Genomic DNA, 13722 nt, shown 5'->3' with positions numbered 1-13722 from the left:
TAGGAGATAACGCAAATTGCGTTCTTCATTTCACCTGTCACATTATTTTACATTATGAAGCTTACCATAGTTCCCTAGAACAGTTGCGCCAGTCACGTGTCACGACTTCAACTGAGGCAGGCTCTCCTTCCCGTTCGGGTGGCGCTCGGCGGTCGTCGTCACCGGCCTACTAGCTGCCACTGACTCTTTTTCCTCCCCCTCCTTATGTGTTTATTTGTATCACCTGTGTTCAGTTAATTGTTAATTAGTGTGGCTTTATTAGTCAGCCAGCCCATACGCTTCTTTGTGCGGGATTGTTTCATTGTGGCTTTTGGATTTCGGGAGTGGATGTTATTATTGTGGACTGGGTTTGTTTATCGTGTCGTTGGACCGTTGTGTGTGACACCCAGTACGTCCGTGTTGGACATTGTGTTTGCAAGTTGAGTATTAAAAGACTCAACATATTGAAGCTCTGCTGTTCCTGCGTCTGACTTCGCACCTCCCGACACTCAGAGCGTTACATCACGTTTGTTTGTAAAGAGCGCAACCGGAGAAAGCAGTAGTGTTCAGTGGAGGCTGCTGAGGGGAGGATGGCTCATAATAATGACCGGAACAGAATGAATGCGTTTGATGTATTTGATACCATTCCACTGATTCCGCTTCAGCCATTACAACAAGCCCGTCCTCCCCAATACAGGTGCCACCAACCCTCTGTGGTGTGTTCTATATCTGTCAGCGAGTCTTCGTTGTGCAGCGCACATGAGGTGATGAAGTTACACTTGTATGCAGTTCACTAAATGTTTGCCATCAGAAATCTTACAATGATTTTCTGCCAGAAGTCAAAGAGCTCTGGATGAGTTCTGTACAGCTGGCATTTTTCCCCCGTAATTCCTGCTAGCGTTTGTTATCTTCTCCCCTCTGCTCCATGCACACATGCTGCTCTTCCTTCAGAAAAGCATGCATCACAACTTTGTTCATTCGCACAATTTGTCTAGTTCACTTTCGCTTGTAAATGTCCCCACTCACCGAAAATGACATTCGGTAGCTACTAGCTATGCTTGTATAACTTTATGAGCTGGATTTGCAATTAGTTTGTTGAGTTTCGCTCATTAGCCTTTAGCTAACAGTGTCGATGTGATTTTAATATTACTTGTGCTCATTTTGTTAGAATTGAAATGAATGAATAGAATTAAATTCTGGAAACTGACCAAGCCTAGTCACCGGTGACACACACACACACACACACACACACACACACACACACACACACACACACACACACACACACACACACACACACACACACACACACACACACACACACACACACACACACACACACACACACACACACACACACACACACCTTTCCAATATAGCCACAACCCCACACATACAAACACCCCTACACAACTTTCACACAGGCCAAAGAAAGAGAGCTTCCTCCGGAAGCCACAGCTCCCTAGGGATTCAGTTTTTGCAAGGAGAGGATGGAAGTGTGACGTGGCCATTACATAAACCTCTCAACAACTATCTGCCTGGTTTAGAGGTTTAAATAGACCTCTTAATTACACTCATCTCTCTCTCCTTTCCATTTCCCCCCATTCACATCTCTTTCTTTCCTAGCTTTCTCCCTCCCTCTCTCTCTAGTTAGCAGTAATTAAGCCCAGCTGCCAGTGTGATCTAATGGATCTCTGCCAGTAACTCTACACCCTACGCTGCTTTCACACCTATCCAAACACACACACACACACACACACACACACACACACACACACACACACACACACACACACACACACACACACACACACACACACACACACACACACACACACACACACACACACACACACACACACACACACACACACACACACACACACACACACACACACACACACACACACACACACACACACACACACAAACACAGAGGATTACTTAAACACAGAGGATTACATACACATATGTGAATGTCATTGGGGATTATTGCGTCATACACACACCTCATACACACACAGCAGGCGTCATTGATGGAAAATGGAGCATGGCAGAGAAGAATGTGTGGCGGGCTGCCACTTGACACAACACGTATAACACACACAAGTAATAGTCTAACCTAATAGCTGTTATGTTGTCAATTACCATGCACCATGATGGAAATGGTCAGAAATTTGGCAAAAACAACAATCTAACTTCTCAAAAAGGTAAACACAGTCTGGCCAGGCAAACTTCAATAAGGGAGAGAGGTTTAATGGATCTGGAAACTCATAACATGGGCTTAAGGTTATTACAGAGGTATGAACTAAGATGGCACCTGGAGGAGTGTGAGTGTAGAGAAAAGTAGAGCGAAATAAATAAGTATTTGTCTGTGAGTGTGTATTTGTGTGTAGTGCCTTTCTGTACTTCTTTAAGACACACACACAGCATTGCAGAGTGGACACTGCTGTAAGTCAATCCACTTATTCAGTTTAACGTTACACGGTTCCCTAGAACTGAATAGTCTTACCAAACAGTAACACAGCTCTCTCTTCCAACACTCTCCTTTTTTATCTGCCTCCACACCACCACTTTCTTTCTTTCTATCCCTCTCTCTCTGGTCTCTAATGAGAAGAGAGGAGACCAGGCTTGGTTTCTGTTGACTGCCTTGTTTGATATAAAATCATTATTACTGCTCTAGTAATTAGTCCCCTCTGTCTTGCACCCACACACACGCACACGTACACACAGGTGAGAGGCAAATAATTTAGGCAGCGTGCGATGACGTCACTTCCCCTTCATTGGCAGTCGCTAGGACAGCAGGCAGGGCAGCTATTCCCATGGTGACTGGCGGTGGTGACGTTGGCCTCCCTGCCCAGTGACTGTCACCCTGGGTTCTTACCTCCCTGCCACAGGGTTGCCTAGGCAATGCTCTTGCTGACTCACGCAGGTATGAGCAGACAGATATGGCTTCATTATTACTGTATCATCATGGAATATCACCTACAGTACTGTACCTCAGATATGACTTTCAGACCTTGGGATGCTGCAAGAGGGGACTTCAACTACTAAACAAATGCACACACACAACATAATCCCAAATCACAGAATCCCTGATCTTCTGTGCCAGAACCAACAACTTTTACAGAATAACATTTACATTTAAGTCATTTAGCAGACGCTCTTATCCAGAGCGACTTACAAATTGGAAAGTTCATACATATTTATCCTGGTCCCCCCGTAGGAATTGAACCCTGGTCCCTCCGTGGGAATTGAACCCACAACCCTGGCGTTGCAAGCGCCATGCTCTACCAACTGAGCCACACGGGACCAGGATAACAGCGGAAGGTGGTCATAAAATAGCTGATGCAATCACTGAAAAACAACGGGAACATCCACCCCATCAACATCCTACTGTAACATTCTCCTGTAACATCCTACTGTAACTGTACTGTAACAGTCTAATGCATAGCAGCTATAGTCCTATCCTATTTCTCCTTCATACTCATCTTTATAATTCCTTTAAAACTCCCACCGTTGAATTGCGACTACTTTGTCTCTATACTGACGTTTTGCCTGTTTGATTACCTTATGGAGGGAATAACTAGACTGTTTATATTCGGCCATATTCCCAGTCACCTTACAGTCATTAAATGCTATGGTTCGCACTTTCAGTTTTGCGCGAATGCTGCCATCTAGCCACAGTTTTTGGTTAGGCTAGGTTTTAATAGTCACAGTGTGTACAACATCTCCTATACACTTCCTGATAAACTCAGTCACCATATCAGTGTATTTGTCTATGTTGTTCTCGGAGGCTACCCGGAACATATCTCAGTCCGCGTGATCAAAACAATCGGTTAGACCACCGTTGAATAGTCCTTAGCACGCGTACTTCCTGTTTGAGTTTCTGCCTGTAGGAAGGGAGGAGCAAAATGGAGTCGTGATCAGATTTCCTGAAGGGAGTGCGGGGGAGGGCCTTGTAGGCATTCCAGAAGTTGGAGTAGCAGTGGTTGATTGTTTTAGCAGTGCGAGTGCTACAGTCAATGTGCTGATAGAACTTTGGTAAAAAAACAATCTAATTTGCTTTCTTAAAATCCACAGCTACAATGAATGCGGCCTCAGGATATGTGGTTTCCAGTTTGAATAAAGTCCAGTGAAGTTCTTTGAGGGCCATTGTGGTATCGGCTTGAGGGGGCATATACATGGCTGTGACTATAACCTGAAGAGAACTCTCTTGGGAGGTAATACGGTCAGCATTTTAATGTAGAGGTATTCTAGGTCGGGTGAACAAAAGGACTTGAGTTCCTGTATGTTATAACAATCACACCATGAGCAGTTAATCATGAAACATCTCGGGGAGAGATATTTATTCCTGTCTGCGTGATGAACTGAGAACCCAACTGGCTGTACGGACTCAGACAGTAAATCCCGAGAGAGCCATGCCGTTCCGGAAGGAAATCCTCGCCCTGAGCTCGTCAACTTTATTATCCAGACTGAACATTAGCAAGTAATATACTGGGAAGCAGAGGGTGGTGTGCGCGTCTCCTGAGTCGGACTAAAAGTCCACTCCGAGTACCCCATTTCCGCCGGCGGTGTCCTGGAACAGTCCTGGAACAGCAGAAATGAGTTCAATTGCCCTGGGGGTACGAACAAAGGATCTGATTCGGGAAAGTCGTATTCCTAGTCGCAATGCTGGTGAGTTACCGCCACTCTGATATCCAAAAGTTCTTCCTGGCTGTATGTAATAACACAAAACGTATGACACGAGTGGCTGCCAGAGCCGCCCGCCAGTCAGGAGCTGCCAGAGCCGCCCGCCAGTCAGGAGCTGCCAGAGCCGCCCGTCAGTCAGGAGCTGCCAGAGCCGTCCGCCAGTCAGGAGCTGCCAGAGCCGTCCGCCAGTCAGGAGCTGCCAGAGCCGTCCGCCAGTCAGGAGCTGCCAGAGCCGTCCGCCAGTCAGGAGCTGCCAGAGCCGTCCTCAGTCTGGAGCTGCCCCTCAGTCCTGAGTTATCCCTCAGTCCAGTGGGGCCATTTAGTAGGGTTGCCAATCCTAGGTCGGCGGCGAGGGTCGCCGTTCCTAGGAGGCCACGGAAGCGGGTAATGACAATGGTGGAGTGGGGTCCACGTCCAGCGCCAGAGCCTCCACCGCGGACAGATGCCCACCCAGACCCTCCCCTATAGGTTCAGGTGGGGGGCGGGTACTGTCACGTTCTGACCATAGTTCTTTTGTATTTTCTTTGTTTTAGTGTGGTCAGGGCGTGAGTTGGGTGGGTAATCTATGTTTTCTAATTTTGTGTTGGTTTTCTGTGTTTGGCCTGATATGGCTCTCAATCAGAGGCAGCTGTCAATCGTTGTCCCTGATTGGGAACCATATTTAGGTAGCCTGTTTTCTGTTGGGTTTTGTGGGTGGTTGTTTTCAGTCTTTGTGTGGCTGCACCAGATAGAACTGTTTCGGTTTTCACTTCGTTGTTTTGTATTTTGAGTTGTTCACTTCCATTAAATAAGATGAACAATTACCACGCTGCGCATTGGTCCTCTGATCCTTCAAACTTCTCCTCCTCAGGCGAGGAGGAAGACGACAGCCGTTACAAAGGAAATCATGAATGTCATGGATATATTGGAATTAGTGGATATATGGAGACTTAAATACCCTGACCTAGTGAGATATACATGGCAGAGGCTTAATCAAGCTAGTCGTCTTGACTACTTTCTTATGCCATTCTCTCTGGCACCAAAGTTTAAAAAGTGTTGATAGGGGACAGAATGCGGTCGTATCATCACATAATTGGCATATATATTACTCTTACAGATTTTCCACGTGAACGAGGATATTGGAAATTTAATCAAAGCCTACTAGATGATAAATTGTTTAGAACGAGGACAGAAGAATTTATAACTGACTTTTTCAGAAATAACATAGGTACAGCAGATCCCCGTATTGTATGGGACACTTTTAAGTGTGCCTTTAGAGGCCATGCAATTCAGTACTCATCTATAAAACAAAAGCAATTTAGATCAAAAGAGTCCATATTAACAAAGGAAATTGAAGGACTAACAGTACAGTTAGATAGCAATAAAAATGGTACCATAGAGGCACAGAATAAGTTAGAGGAAAAACAAAAAGAAATGGAGGAACTTATTCAAGAAAGATCCAGTGTAATACATTATAAAAAATAAATCGAACCTGATAGAATGTTGGGAAAAATGCACCAAATTCTTTTTCAATCTTCAATATAGAAATGCTACCAAAACAAATGTATTAAAACTTGTTACAAATGATGGAGTCACGCATGATTCACCAAATTATATTTTGAAAGAGGAAGTAAAGTACTTTAAGAATATGTTTTCGTTTCAGGCTCCTCCATCTCCACTAACTGAAACTAATTGTATGAATCTTTTCCCTAATAATAATGTAAAATTAACATCTGTACAGAAAGACTCATGTGAAGGCCAAATTACAGAGGAGGAACTGCTTGATGCAATTGAGGCCTTTAAGGATGGGAAAACTCCAGGACTGGATGGCATACGAGTGGAGTATTTTTTTGATATACTCAAAGGACCATTATTAGCATGTTTTAACCACTCCTATATAAATGGTAGATTATCAGACACGCAACAAGAAGGTCTGATATCATTATGGAGACATCTTACACTTCAGTGTTGTGATGCAAAAATCCTAGCAAAATGCTTGGCGCATAAAATTTAAAAAGTATTGTCAGATATTATTAATCCTAATCAGACAGGTTTTTTACATGGACGATACATTGGAGATAATATAAGACAAGTACTGGAAACAATAGAATACTATGAAATATCGGGGACACCAGGCCTGGTTTTCATAGCTGATATTGAAAAGGCTTTTGATAAAATACGACTGGAGTTTATATATAAATGCCTGGAACATTTCAATTTTGGGGAATCTCTTATAAAATGGATTAAAGTTATGTATAGTAACCCTAGGTGTAAAATAGTAAATAATGGCTACATCTCAGAAAGTTTTAAACTATCTAGAGGAGTAAAACAAGGTTGTCCACTATCGGCATATTTATTTATTATTGCCATCAAAATGTTAGCTGTTAAGATTAGATCAAACAATAATTATTTAGGGATTAGAAATCCGTGGCTTAAAAAACGAAGGTGTCATTGTACACTGATGATTCATGTTTTCTTTTAAAACCACAATTAGAGTCTCTCCACGGCTTCATAGAGGATCTAGATACTTTTTCTATCCTCTCTGGATTAAAACCAAATTATGATAAGTGTACTACTATATAACGTATTGGATCACAAAAAAATGCAAATTTTACATTACCATGTAGTTTACTAATTAAATGGTATGACGGAGATGTGGACATACTCGGTATACAAATCCCAAAAGAAAGAAATTATCTCACTCCAATAAATTTTTATAGAAAGTTAGCAAAAATAGATAAGATCTTTCTACCATGGAAAGGAAAATACCTGTCTATTTGTGGAAAAATCACCCTGATTAACTCTTTAGTCATATCACAGTTTACCTATTTGCTTATGGTTTTGCCTACACCTAGTGACCTGCTTTTTAAATGATTTGAACAAAAAATATTCCATTTTATTTGGAATGGCAAGCCAGATAAAATTAAAAGGGCCTATTTATATAACGAAAATGAATTCAGATGGCAGAAATGATTAAATATTAAAGCATTAGACCTCTCACTAAAGGCATCAGTCATACAAAAGTTATACTTAAATCCAAACTAGTTCTCTAGTAAATTGGTACGAATGTCTCATCCTATGTTGAAGAAGGGCCTTTTTCCCTTTATTCAGATTACACCTGCTCACTTTCAGTTGTTTGAAAAATAAATAATCTCCAAAATATCTTTATTTTTTAAACATGCCTTAGAAAGTTGGTTGCAATTTCAGTTTAATCCACCTGAAAAGACAGAACAAATAATACAACAAATATTGTGGTTAAATTCAAATATACTAATTGATAAAAAAATGTATTTTTCAAAGAAATGTTTAAAAAGGGTATAATTTTAGTGAATGATATCATAAATAGGACTGGTGGAGTTATGTCACACATGCAGCTAACACAGACATATGTAAATGTCTGCTCTACCCAAAATTACAACCAATTAATTGCAGCATTACCACAAAAATGGAAGAGGCAAGTAGAAGGGGAAAAAAGTAAGGAACTTGTATGTCGGCCCTGTATTAAAGAACATAAATGGTTAAAGAAAAGTGTGATAAATAAAAACATATACCAATTTAATTTAAGGACCAAAAAACTGACAGATGTGCCATATAAATTGCAAAATAGTTGGGAAGAGATTTTCGACGTACCCATTCCATGGCACACGGTTTATGAATTGATACGCAAAACAATGCCAGATTCAAAACTTCAAATTTTTCAATTTAAATTACTATACAAATTTCTTGCAACTAATAGAATGTTATATATATGGGGGATACAATCTTCCCAGCTCTGCAGATTCTGCTGTGAGGAGGCAGAGTCATTAGATCATTTATTTTGGTATTGTCCATATGTAGCTCGTTTTTGGTCACAGATCCAGAAATGGCTGAAGAATTGCAACATTTGCCTAGAACTAACGCTACAGATAGCAATACTGGGTGATTTGAAAAGCCATAGTCAATCAATCAATAATATAATAATTATTTTTGCAACATTTTTAATTTTTAATTTACAATCTGTAGAAGCTATGAGAATAGAAAGGTTCAATTATTTTGTGAAGCATCACAGCACAGTTGAAAAATATATGGCAAATAGAAATCCGAAATGGATGATGTTGAGAGATAGATGGGAAGGGTTGAATGGAGCTGAAGGGTGGGACTAATAACAAGACAAACAATGTAAAACATACGGGATCTGTAAAATGTATATAGGTTCGGAACTTTTGTGAAATAGCACAGTTACAAATAGAAATCAAACTAGATGGACATCAGAAATAGAGGAAGGACTAAGAACAAACAAGAGAGAACTATTGTAAAGTAGACTGTGTCTGTAAAATGTGTATAAGATGTATAAATTGAAGGTAAAAGCCGAAGTGTTTATTAGTTTACTCCAATTCGGGGATCGGTGGTAGGGTTTGCGGGGAATAATAATAAAGGTATATTCTTTAAAAAAGTATGTATGTCTATATAGGTATGTGTATGTATATATGTGTATATGTATGCATGCGTGTATGGATATATATATTTGCCCCAAAAATATATGGGGGATTGGAAATGATGCAGACAATTACATTGATGGAAGCAACATTCTTTCCGCAATATTAAAGCTGATCCACCCCTTAAGAAAAAAAAGAAAAAAAGAAAAGAAATAACACATAAAAAAAACATAATACTGCAAAGTTTCCTAAGAGCTAGAAACACGGCAACCCTATCCGTTGGCGCCATTTTCTACCATTTGTGTGTGACAGAACCAGAGGACAGTCTATCGCCCATGCCCCTAGGGGCCTCCAAGGGCCCTACTCTTATTCCCACTCCAATTACTGGGCTGCCACCACCCTCCAACAGAGGACTGGGAAACGACTGCAAAAAAACCTATTGGCGTCAAAAAGTTGTCTCAATGCAGTGTGATAGCTAAAAACGGTCAGTCTGTGATAGAGAAGACAGCCTATGAGTAATATTATAGAGAGAATCAATCCATAGAAAGTCTGTCTGTCTGTCTCTGTCTAATAAAAGCTTGGGCCATTTGCATAGTGTGGGAGAAACAAACTACGACTCTGGGCGCTTTCAACTACACCATGTAATTAGACATCATCCCAGCAGACACGCTTTGTGTGCGACTGAGTTAGTGTGTGTGTGTGCGCGTGTGTATGTGAGTGAAGTTGACTACGTATGCATGTACGTGTGTGTGTGTAACTACGTCACAGCAAAGGCCAAAAATACAACCTCAACAGTGGACACACACACAAAGTTAATGACAACGTCCATTACTGCTTCAGAAATACTGCTCCATATATAGTAGCAGGCTGGACCCCCCCCCCCCCCCCCCCCCCCCGAGAAACTGGTCTGGCCAAGTTGGGAGTGACGTTGGAGGAACAAGGGGGGATGGGATGAAACAGTGCCATCACAGGGGTAATTTAGAGTAGAGTAGATTGGTCTCACTGTGTTCCAAAAAGTATAATTTCATTTTCTTTTCAGATTATTTGAGATAAAGTACAGAAGGCAAAAAAAGAAAGTGAGCTAGGATGAGCGAGAGAGCGAAGGAGAGAAAGAGAAAGTGTATAGAGTATTTATCTTCCATTACAGCAGGATCATCACACTCAATATCTAAGGCTTATATAACTTTTATCCACCCACTTTTGTCTCTCTATCCCTCTGTGGTTCCTTGTTTCTCTCTCTATCCAGGGACTTTAACTGCATTACACAGCCTATTGTCTCTTTCATACACAAACGACACAGCGAGCGAACAAGATTTACAACAGCAGTTCTGCGGTTCTCTTTTAAAAGGGGACATTTCATTTGAGTTGCTAGAACCTAAACAAAGGTTACATAAAAACCTAATCAAATCCCAACAAGGTAATAACCTGATGCTTCACCTGCCCTCATTTAACACTGGGCTGGGTCTCAATACACCACAAGTCTAACCCTCATATAACACTGGGATGGGTCTCAATTCTCCACAACGGCCTCCTCTCCTTTCATTTAAATGAATGGACAGGATCCTGCCATATTACCTTCACCTGTCATGTCAATGGGAAGAACGTTACTTCAGACTATTGAGACACGCCACATGTAGTGGGAAGGGAGTAAAGTAACAGGGAATTAAAAAAGAATAGGTGATTATAAAGAAGAGGAGAGATGAGAACAAAGTGGATGATGATGATGATGATGATGGTGTGCCTACCTTCATTACGATGAAGAGGACGAGGGTGACAAAGACATTGACCTGGGGGTGATTCCAGGCCTGGGAGTTGCCGATGTAGTCAAACCCCTCGGCTATGCCCTGCTTGGCCCATGTCCGGTTGTCTAGCAACGTCACCAGGGACTCCTTCTGGGTCAGCTGCATGGGGGAAACAGTAAGTGACAACATAACAGACAGGCAGAGGGCTAAAGTCAACAGGCATTTTATATTTTTATATATCCCATATTGATCCCTAGCTCCTAACCCGAAGCAACACATCAAGAATTCATCCTAGCCATTCAGAGGGAAAGGAGAAGCGATGACATTAGTGCTATCCCAATCTACATGAAGTGCCATGGGGTAGGTGCTAGGAGGTGATTTGAAATTGGGTACAACACATCCATTTTATTAGGAAGACCAATATGGAAAGCAGTTTCACTTTAGGCAATGGATGTGATGATTTAATTTGAACTGGTTTGGCTTAAGGCTTGTGAAGCTGAGTGGGGGTCTGGAAGACGGTGTGTAGTTGTGTGTGATGCTGTAGCTAGACTTTAGGGAAAAACAGAATCAACAGCTTATTGTAGCAGAAATACACCAAGAGTCTGACACCCTCTCATTACAGAGACAGAAAGAGGAGAGGGTGGGAGGTAGACTCTGCCTCTATGTCAAGAAATAAAAAACTGAGTGGAACTAACCTTGCCTGCCATGAACTGTCCGAAGCCGGGGGGAAAGGTTAGTGTAGACACCAGCAGAGTGACCAGGGCTGGGTACAGCAGACGCCTGAGAGAAGAGGGGGAGAGGAGGAGAAAGCAAAAGGGTGTTTAGTCATTACTGTTAACTCGACAAAACCAAACTGTCCTCAAACCCATCCCACGGCTGCGTGATGTACAGAACATTATATTAATTTAGAAATCTGAGGATAGTTAATTAATCAGTCTGGTAGGGAGTAAGTAAACACCATTCATTAATAAACACTTGTCAAGATGAATGTCTTCATTTTTCTCTGCTGTGGAGAGATCTGCATCAATAGAGCTGATTTCACAGAGTAATCTATCTATGTGTGCGCTAGTGTGTGCGTGCGTGTGTGCGCTAGTGTGTTTGTGGGACACTAGGATACAGGGACTATCTGGGACCCAGTAGGGGCTTCTGTCTGACATTGATGACATCATGACTTACTTCTTCATGAGGAACTTGTTGATGGTCTTCTGTTTCCTGATGAACTGGACTATCAGTCTGTTCAGGTAGACAAACAACGCCCCGCCAAAACCACTGGCAATACTGTGGAGAGAGGAGGAGGGGAGAGGAGGGAGGGTTGAGAGAGGAGAGGGGGGGGGGGGGGGGGGGGGGGGCAATGGAGAAGAGGGACAGGGAGATTAAATTAAGAAAATGTAAAGGTAGAGAAAGAGAGAGGGACAGGTTTACATGTATATATGTTTGTGTTTTAAGAAAGTACCCAGTATGTGTCCACTTTGTGTAACTGTCAGTAGGAGAGAGAGACAGTTTCTCCAGCCACCAGAATCAAGCAAAGCCCTTTGAAAAGTACTTTCCAAAGTTCCCCCTCATCTACAGCCAAGTATATGAATGCTCATAAATTCATGTTCCTGCATAATGAATTCTGTCAAATACTACTGAATAAATGATGAATAGATGAGGGAGAATCATTTCTACATGTTTTAAAGCTATTCTCTGAAATGTGTGTGTGTGTGTGTGTGTGTGTGTGTGTGTGTGTGTATGTATAAGTGTGTGTGTGTGTGTGTGTGTGTGTGTGTGTGTGTGTGTGTGTTTGTGTGTGTGTGTGTGTTTGTGTGTGTTTGTGTCGCAGGAGCTTGGTGGCATGTTAATTGGGGAGGACGGGCTCGTGGTAAAGGCTGGAGCGGGATCAGTGGAATGGTATCAAATACATCAAACACATGGTTTGATGCCATTCCATTTTCTCCGTTCCAGCCTCAGCCATGCTGAGGGGAGCCGTCCTCCCCTCAGCAGCCTCCACTGGTTTGTGTGTGTGTGCACGTGTGCACGTATGTATATCTCAGAACACCACATCTGAGTACCAGTGAAAGTTTGAAACATAAATCCAGAGGCTAGAAGAAGTTTACTACACAAAGGTTTTCCCCAGCTAGCATGTAGCAGAGATGACAAATTCCCCCCTCTCTCTCTCTCTCTCCCTGTCCGAGTTAACAGAAACACTGACCGACTTTCGCCATAAGACATCAAGGCATTGGCGAGGGAGAGGATACTGAAATACACACATAAAGGGTTGTGCGTACAGACACACACACAAACTCTTTCTCTCTCTAAATGTGAAATAAGACGGCTGTTCTCCGGAGGCAGAGTTTTGTTAGATTATGAGTCAAAGCTTCACTGCTCAGATCACGAGAGGGAGGACATCCACCAGACAAAAAGGAGAAAAGAGGAGAAAGAAATAGGGATTTTCTTCTCTTTGGGAGCCCACGCAGAGTTAAGTAGTAGATGGCTGTTCTTTCTTCTGAGATGGAGAAAGAGAGAGAGAGACGAGAGAGAGAGAGGCTCTGGTCTAATTCAGTTATGTGGTAAGCCCGGAGGCTACGCTACTACGGTAACAGCAAGCTAAAATAAGATGTCCTAAATGCACCACCTCGCTGGCTGAATAATCAATGTTAGGTGACTAACGTCAGGAGGCTATCCTCCTGAACACTCACACCAGCTTTCACCTGCTAACAGAGGCAACGTAGGGCTCATTGGCTAACAGAGGCAACGTAGGGCTCACTGGCTAACAGAGGCAACATAGGGCTCACTGGCTAACAGAGGCAACGTAGGGCTCACTGGCTAACAGAGGCAACATAGGGCTCACTGGTTAACAGAGGCAACGTAGGGCTCACTGGTTAACAGAGGCAACGTAGGGCTCACTGGCTAACAGAGGCAACATAGGGCTCACT

The 13722-nt window shown here is 42.4% G+C and overlaps 1 protein-coding gene across 8 annotated transcripts in view; it reads right to left on the bottom strand.

The window, feature by feature from the left end:
* The window catches only part of LOC129866085 (chloride channel protein 2-like), a 249482-nt gene that overhangs the window by 51739 nt on the left and 184021 nt on the right, over positions 1-13722 (bottom strand). For all 8 annotated transcript variants that reach the window (XM_055939252.1, XM_055939250.1, XM_055939256.1 and 5 more), the window contains 3 exons: positions 11984-12085; positions 11503-11587; positions 10811-10966 (listed from right to left, as the gene is read on the bottom strand). In XM_055939252.1, coding sequence (XP_055795227.1) covers positions 10811-10966; positions 11503-11587; positions 11984-12085 — 343 coding nt within the window. The remainder of the gene's footprint in view (positions 1-10810; positions 10967-11502; positions 11588-11983; positions 12086-13722) is intronic.

This window comes from Salvelinus fontinalis, chromosome 11 (genome assembly GCF_029448725.1).
Source record: "Salvelinus fontinalis isolate EN_2023a chromosome 11, ASM2944872v1, whole genome shotgun sequence".
Classification (NCBI taxonomy): domain Eukaryota; kingdom Metazoa; phylum Chordata; class Actinopteri; order Salmoniformes; family Salmonidae; genus Salvelinus; species Salvelinus fontinalis.
Note: the sequence above shows the minus strand (reverse complement) of the source record. Positions and strands in the feature narration are given on the sequence as shown.